Source organism: Microtus ochrogaster, chromosome 1 (genome assembly GCF_000317375.1).
Source record: "Microtus ochrogaster isolate Prairie Vole_2 chromosome 1, MicOch1.0, whole genome shotgun sequence".
Taxonomy (NCBI): domain Eukaryota; kingdom Metazoa; phylum Chordata; class Mammalia; order Rodentia; family Cricetidae; genus Microtus; species Microtus ochrogaster.
This window is the reverse complement of record NC_022009.1, coordinates 51,224,152-51,232,715: the sequence shown is the minus strand read 5'-3', so window position 1 is coordinate 51,232,715 and position 8,564 is coordinate 51,224,152. Positions and strand designations below refer to the sequence as shown.

Genomic DNA, 8,564 nt, shown 5'->3' with positions numbered 1-8,564 from the left:
ATGTGACATACACAGCTAGTGCTCAAGGACTGGATGTGACACGGGACAGAAAGAGGGGAACACACACAGCTAGTGCTCAAGGAGTGGATGTGACACGGGACAGAAAGAGGGGAGCACACACAGCTAGTGCTCAAGGAGTGGGATTGAGAAGGGGACTGAAGGTAGGAGCAGCTCACGGCAGCCCGAGCTCCCTCCATGACATGCTGTCTTGCTCTAGTCCTGCTAGAAGCAGTGTCAGGTACTCCCGCCACTTACAGAAATCCCAAAGGTTTACAACCAATGGAGTTGATTCTTCCAGACAGGCATCACCATATGGAAAAGCAAGATGTTCTAGAATCTCCAGACCCAGGTCAAGCTCAGCCCTACCACACTTACCTGTGGGATCTAAGATGTCTATCCAACCTCCTGTAGCCTCTCAGTGGCTCTCGCCTGAATGAAGCTTTGAAAGCACTGACTGCAGGGAAGCAGGGAGGTTATCTCCTGGGTGACCAGCGCTCGGCATGGCCACCCAGAAGGACGCTGTCCTCACCCTCTGCTCTGACATCCAACAGTTCGGAAGCATACTCTCCAGTTGTCCCCACCCAGCTCTTTCTCATCTCACCAGACACAGAGAGGAAACATGGACCATGCATATGGACCATGCATACTGCCCTTCAAGCCCTGTGCTCCTGAAGATGAAGGTCAGTTAAAGGAGGCACAACCAACAGTCATGTCCACAGCTGTAGTGGGGTTATGAAACACACACTTTCATCTTCGAGACGAAATACAGCATACCTTCTACAACCACTGTCTCATCCACGATACCTAATTTCCTTAGGTATCCATATAGTGAATGATAGCTTTTAGAACACTTGGAGGACACCATGGAAGGTTCTAGATAGCTGGCTAGCAAACAGGGATTCGGTAGCACATAATGGAAGCATCTCCACATAACTGATGCAAACCATACATGGGCATCTTATGTCTGTACTGAGAATCACAAAGGCAGCACTGCTACCCTTAAGTGGTGCGGGAGGTCCTTCTGTCTATGTGTTGCTTTTATTGGTTAATGAAGCTGGCTTGGCCTGTGATAGGGTAGAGTATAGCTAGGTGGGGGAAAACTAAACTGAATGATGAGAGAAAGAAGACAGAGTCGAGAGATGCCATGTAGCCCTGCCAGGGACAGACGCTGGGGATGGAACTTTACCAGGTAAGCCACAGCCACTTGGTGATACACAGATTAATGGAGAAGGGCTAGTTTAGGATGTAAGACCTAACCAATAAAAAGCTAAAGCTAATAGGCCAAGCAATGATTTATTTAATACTATTTCTGTATAATTATTTAGGTTCTAGGCAGCCAGAAATGAACAAGCAATCTTTTCCTACAACACCTAAGGATGGCCTGCATTGGAAAATTATTCTCTACAAAATCCAGCTGCCCTGCTGGAAGGTGGAGTACAGCTCAGCCCAGTCAAATGCCATCAAAGCAGCCTTCTTCTGTTCTGTCCATTGCACTGCAGATCTCCAAGCTCTAGCTAGCTAATAATGACATTTTAAGTTGCTTTCAATGCTCCATGTGGGCTCTAGCAGGGCAATTACAGGAAATGTCAGAACATCAGATGTATAGTCCTGAAACAGGAGATCACCTCACAGTGTTTCTGCATGCACAGCTGTGTGGGCCTGACCTGTCTTTGCAGGGTCACCCAAACAAAATGTTACATGCTTTACTGAGTGAGTGATAGCATGCAGATAGCTTCACTGCAAAATTGCCTCAGTGAGAAAGCTGTGAAGCACACATAATAGCTTTTGCTCCTTAGTATGTAGAAAGGATATTGTAGTCACATCAACATGTACCTTGCCTTGTATGCTCCCCACGTCATCATCCTCCACCATCTTCCCCATCATTCCATCTTCACCCTTACCATCTTGACCATCTTCATCCCCATCTTTACTATCAGCCTCACTTTTACCACCCCACATTCACCATCCTCACTCCATCGCCATCCTTACCATCACCACCACACTCACCATAATCATCACCTTTACCATAATCACTGTCACTCCATCATTATCATCATCACCATGATAACCTAATTGTGCTTCCTTTCTAACCACCTTCACCATCATCATGACCACCATCCTTACAATCGTCATCACCACCAACACCAGCATCACCATCATCACCACTACCTTTATTATCATTGCTCCATCACCATCTCTACAATCACCTCCATCATCATCATCCCCATTAGCATCCTCACCTTTAACACCCTCACTGTCATCCTGAACAAGTGACTGTGCCATTTTGTTTAGAGGGCATACAGTCTGTTTGGTTGGTAAAGCCCATTTAATGGTTGCTTAGTTTCAAAAGATTCAGAAAATTCAGTTATTGTCTTATTCTATCCTCATTTGGGTTCCCACCAAGACAAAAGAACATCTACCTCAGTGTCTTGTCTATATTTACTAAAATAATCCAACAATGTAAAAATTGCTTTCTATAATTTGAGAAGTATATCAAAGTTAAGTGTCATTTATCTCTCAAAGGAACATAAAAAATGTAGTCTGGGACAGGCAGCCATTCCTTTATAGCATGGTTTCATAGGATTTGGCATTCAAGAATTTCATTTTATGTCTTGTGGTCATGTGGAAAAGAAGGAAATATTACATATTTTAAGTAGTCTTGGTAAAGAATGAGAGAATTGAAGTGAAATTGCTCTATGTAAGTGCATGCCTGTGTGCATATGTGCATGCCTGTGTATATATGTGCATGCCTGTGTGCATATGTGCATGCCTGTATGTACATGTGCATGCCTGTGTGTACATGTGCATGCCTGTGTGCATATGTGCATGCCTGTGTGTGTAAGTGCATATGTATGCCTGTGTGCACATGTGTATGCCTGTGTATACATGGGCATGCCTCTGTATGCATATGTATGCCTATATGTACATGTGTATGCCTGTGTGTACATGTGCATGCCCGTGTGTGTAAGTGCATGCCTGTGTGCGCAAATGTATGCATGTGTGTACATGTGCATATGAATGCTTTGTGTGCATATGCATGCCTGTGTGCATATGTGCATGCCTGTGCATACATGTGCATGCCTGTGTGTGCATATGCATGCCTGTGTGCACATGTGCATGCCTGTATGTACATGTGCATGCCTGTGTGTACATGTGCATGCTTGTGTGCATACATGGAAGCCAGAGGAGGATCTCAGGTGACTTGCTCCACCACTTTCAGTTTTATTGTCTTGAGACAAAATTTTCCAGCAAACCTGGAGGTAGGCCATTTGGCCCCAAGCATTCTCTTGTCTCTGTCCCCACAATGCTGGGTGTGCAGGCACACCTCTGACCAAGCACAGCTTTTTAGATGGGTTCTAATATCTGAATTCAGGTGCTCATGCCTGTGCAATATGTAAACTCTTACACAATGAGCATCTGACTAGCTCTTAAATTTAGAAACTGTAACACAAAAACAAAAAAAAAATGAATGAAGAAATTTCTATCACTAAAGCTTTTGTTCAGAGCCTTGGAGAGAAACATCCCAAGTGTTGAGTAAGGAACAAGACAGGTAGACAGCTGCTACCTAGTTACAGAACTCACAGAAGAACCTTATGTGTCCTGCAAAGTACGGGGACCCCTCACACGTCATGAGTGAAACAGAATGTTCTTATGTATTTCTTATGTAAGATTATATACTTGTTATTTTTAATATATAATTTTATTTTCTTCTCAAACTATCTGATGTGAGAGTCCCCTCTGTGCGTTTCTTGTATTGGTTAATGAATATAGTAATTGCCTTGGCCTAATAGGGCAGAATTTAGGTAGGCAGAGAAGACAGAACTGAATTCTGGGAGGAAGAAAGCAGAGTCAAAGAGACACCATGGAGCTGCCAGAGATAGGCATGTTGAATCTTTCCTGGTAAACCACTGCTATGTGGCGATATACAGATTAATAGAAATAGGTTAAATCAAGATGTGAGAGTTAGCCAATAAGAGACTAGAGATAGTGGGTTAATTAATACAATTTCTGTGTAGTTATTTTGGGGCTAAGCTAGCCGGGCAGCCAGGATGAACAAGTGGGCCCTCTCCCTGCAACAACTGTCTTTTATCATTTTACATACCAATCCCAGATCCCACTCCCTTCCCTCCTTTTTTAATAGTTGGTTAGGCACACAACCAATAATCTTTTACCAAGCTCCATCCCCAAGGTGAATGTAGTCCATTTCTGGCACTGGAGGCTTCACTTGGTGATATAAAATGTCTAACTGGGGCATTGTCTCCCCCACTGTATGCTGATTATATATACATATATAAAAGGAATGCAATCTGTGACTTTAATGACCAAAGCCCAGGACCTGTAAGCCAAAGCAAAAAACTCAATAGTGTGTAGTTGCTATTTAGGCGTTCTTGACAAAGCAAGCTTTCTCTGGAGTGACCCAAACGTTTGGTTTGGCACCACCATTGAGCTCTGAAGGGATTTGCTCTCGTGGAAAACCAGGCTGATGCTAGCACAGCTTTTGGAGGCTGAGTGAGCAACAACTGGGATAATTTGCAGATGTGTCCATTCATTCATTCACTCTGCAAACAACGCAGCTGTCCAACACGAGCACCAATGACGATTGTGATGCACTGCCTTCGCGGGGCCCAGGGGTCACAATGGGGGCAGGGAGAGGGATAGCAAACACTCATTACTTATTCCCCTGAATGTATGAAGGAGAGAATTGGGGATGGAGTGTTTTTTCCCCCTAGGATTGGCTCAGCATATCAAGAGACTGGGAAACTTTCCAGTCCCTGAACTGTATGTGGATGCTGAAGCCAGAGCTTGCCATAAAGGCTTGGTGACCCACCCCACCAGAAAACTTTTTTTTTTCAGAGCAGAATTCTATCAGAACTTCATTTTTTTCTTGTATTTATTTATTTATTTAGTAAAGATTTCTGTCTCCTCCCCATCACTGCCTCCCATTTCCCTCCCCCTCCTCCAATCAACTCCCCCTCTCCCATCAGCCCGAAGAGCAGTCAGGGTTCCAGCAAGTGCCTAAGCTGTCATTGCCCATAGGTACCCCAACAGCCTGAAAATAGCCACAAAAGCTCATCACTCTTACCCAGAGGCTGAAAACCACAGCACCGACAAGGGTGGCATTGAGGTCTGCACTACACACCACTGCATTGTGGGTTGGACTAACCACAGACTGGACATCCTGAGGATTAACCACTTAACCATATCTGAGTCAGTTATGGATTTGGCCGCCCAGAATGACATGGTATGGAATACCTAACAGCATTCCTATTGTGTAGATGGCACAGTCCTGGGGCCAGCCTTCAGAGGCAGAAGCTAAGCCAGCCATCTATACCCAGAGCACTTGCCTCTTCCCCAGATGTTGTGGGTATCCCTGCGGTAGGATTCTTCTCACCAATAGGGACCCTGGGTTTATCTAAGATCCCTTTGTCACAATGTGTCTATAAGAGGTGTATAAGGGAAATGCCCTCCAAGAAGAAATCATCAAGGCTAATGTAGTGAAAGCAGGCCTCCAAACACTCACCATCTCCCATGCTGAGGGAATCTTTGGAGTCTCCCGGAGGGAAAGACCATCTCTGAGAAGCAGCAGGCGCTGAGAAGGGTCTTGATGATCTCACGGGATTGTGTAGAAGGTACTGTGGCCCTGGATCGTTTTCTCCGGGAGGCCTCTGGGCAGTGTAGGCACCAAGGGCAGCAATCAGTTGCTGTTTGTCCACATCACTATCTACCTTGGGGCTGAGCTCATCTGGCTGGAGCCTGCTAAGTGGCCGCAAAAGGTTGTCAGGATATTTAACCCGTGTTGCAGGATAGGTCAGTGCAGAAGTGTGAGCCACATAGGTCAGGATGTTATCAGGGAAAGAGTCCTCACCCTAGAGGAGAAGATGAGACAAGGTAAGAGTTAGATATTCATCAGCCTGTGCTCAGGCGGCCTGGGCTCCATCCTCATGGCCCAGTGGCACCTAGCATATCTGACATATGAGCATTATTGGTTGGCCCAGCCCCACGCTTTATAGTTACTGCAGCAATGGTTTTAAGTAGCAGCTCTCTTGAGATGCACCAGGCCATGCAATCATACAGTTCTGTGATTTTTAATGTGTTTACAGATGTGCAAACCTCACCACTAAATAACTCCAGAACATGGCCCAATCCAAGCATGGTGCAGTTCCCCATTTCTCTATCACCAGCCCAGACAACCGCAGTTTTACTTTCTACATCTGAAAGCATGTTCCTCTGCAGATGTTTCTGTAAATGGACCCTCATGGAATGTGGCCATTTGCATATGGCCCACTTTATAGCTCATGCCAAGATCCCCATCCTCCTCAGGGCTCAGTAAGCCTCCTCTATACAATGTTACCACATTCTAATGTATCATGGACCAGATGAAGGACACCCAGGCAGTCTTCCACTCTGGGTGGCTTTGAATAATGCTGTTAAATCACTGTAAGCTGCCAAGTCTGGGAGATGGACATATTTTGGTTCACTTGGATATAAGTCTAACAGATTAATTCATAGGGTCATATTATCACTCAAAATATTTAATATTTCAGGAGCTGCCAGCTTGTTTTGCAGCCCTACCAAACAAAGAATGGAGCAGTTTCTCTTCAACATTGTCATCACATTGTCCTCATAGTTACTTATACCAGCCATACTTGTGTCTGGGAGATAGGGTATCACGACCTTCTGTTTGTTTTGTTTATTGTTTTGCTTTGCTTGCATTCCTCTGGAGTCTGCTGATGTTGAGGGATCTTATTGCCGAGCGACCATTTGTACATCGTCTCTAAAGAAATATGGGAATTGCTGCAGTGTGGGTGTTTGCTGTGGCTCAGGAGGATAGCTTTGCTGCAAACACACCTCCTCTTCAACAGAGGTTCCAACTGCCTGCCTCAAGGTCAGAAGCCTCTTCCTTTCCTAGCCCTGACTGTTCACTGTCTAAATCCTACTTGAGAGAGGGAGAGAATATGTCTCTGTGTGTATACACATATGTGCATGTGTATATGGAGGCCAGAGCTTAGCCTAGGGGTCTTCTTTTATTACTTTCTCCACTATGGTATTTTGAGACAAAAAAAAAATCTCACTGAACATGGACTTCACTAATTTGGCAAGACTAACTGGCCAGAAAGCCTCAAGGATGCTCCTGTCTCCTCCTATTCATCTTTGGAATTACAGGAATGTGTCACCATTCCTGCTTTTTTACATGGATGCCAGGCATACAGATTCAGGTTCTTATGTTTTTGCAGGAAGCATGTCACCAACCAAGCTGTTTTGCCACACCATGGCACAGACTTCTTCTATAGGAAGCTGGGGATCAGAACATGTTGGCTATAGATCCCAGAGTAGCTTCTATGTAAGAACTTTAACAGATCATTTCATCTTTTGAGTCTTGATTCTTCAGACAAAAGAGTTTCACTGTCACCTCTTAGACTCTTCTTCTGCTGTTGTTATTGTTCCCAAAATGATATAACTCTAGCTATCATTAAATTGTTTAGTTCTGTGTGCAAGACTAGCTGAAATCAACTGGTCTTCTTTTAGAAAACAAAAAGTAAGGGGTAGCACATGAGCAAGAACACTGCCACAAGAGCAGCCACTCAGGCCATTTCCCACAAATCAGGTGACGAATCAGTTACAGGCTCCGCCACTCTGCCTTTCAGGAGTCTGCACACGGGACTAGGTCACTGCACCGGAGGCCAGGGCTCATATCCGAATGCTCGTTAATGTGCCTGCAGCATCCTTCTTCTCACTCCGATGCAGCCTGTTGGGCTCCACTCAAAGGATCTCTAATTAGCACCCCACATTGGACAGCTCCAGGCAGAGACACAAGGCTCAGCACATCTGTGCAGCAGGCTGGGACAGACAATCTGCTCTGTGTTTATAATCTGACTCAAATTAAGGCAAAGAGGAGGAAAGAGCATCCCCACATAGAGAATCTAATATTCTCTGTTCAACATTCCTCCTGGCCTTAACCAATAACAACTTGTAACCAACACCCCTAAACAATGAAAAATATCCACAACCCATTTAATGTTCAAAAACCATGTATCCCACCTCTGGGAATGTGGGTGTTATATACTTAAATTTACTTCCTGCTCTCTGGGGCCATGATATCTTTAGGGGATCCTGGAAAGAAAACTTTGGGTTAATTGTCAAGTCCTAAGAGAGGTAGCTGTATCATTTGTTGTCCAGTCTATGAAAAAGTTCATGACTCATCTAACGTCCTGGCTAGGCTGAATCATCTAAGGCAGTCACCTCAAAATTGTTCTGATCAGTTTGTAGTCCAAAATTGATCTATAGGTGGTGTTTTCAGCTTAATGGTGTTATCATAGCCCTGGAGGAATCATCATTGTAGGGCCCCATCCTTTTTTTGAAGAATTCAAAGGTTACTGTCAGGTACGTTCATGGTTCACTGCCAGGAAGTCAGGACCACAAGGGGTGCACCCACCCACTGAGACAGTGGGGCTGATCTATTGGGAGCTCACCAAGGTCAGCTGGACTGTGACTGAAAAAGCATGGGATAAAACCGGACTCTCTGAACATGGCGAACAATGAGGGCTGATGAGAAGCCAGGAACA

General features: G+C 44.9%; 1 protein-coding gene across 1 annotated transcript in view; it reads right to left on the bottom strand.

The window, feature by feature from the left end:
- Ptprn2 (protein tyrosine phosphatase, receptor type N2) overlaps window positions 1–8,564 on the bottom strand; it is a 715,776-nt gene that overhangs the window by 422,086 nt on the left and 285,126 nt on the right. The window contains exon 6 of the mRNA XM_005343678.3: window positions 5,522–5,867. Within this exon, the coding sequence (XP_005343735.1) occupies window positions 5,522–5,867 (346 nt within the window). The remainder of the gene's footprint in view (window positions 1–5,521; window positions 5,868–8,564) is intronic.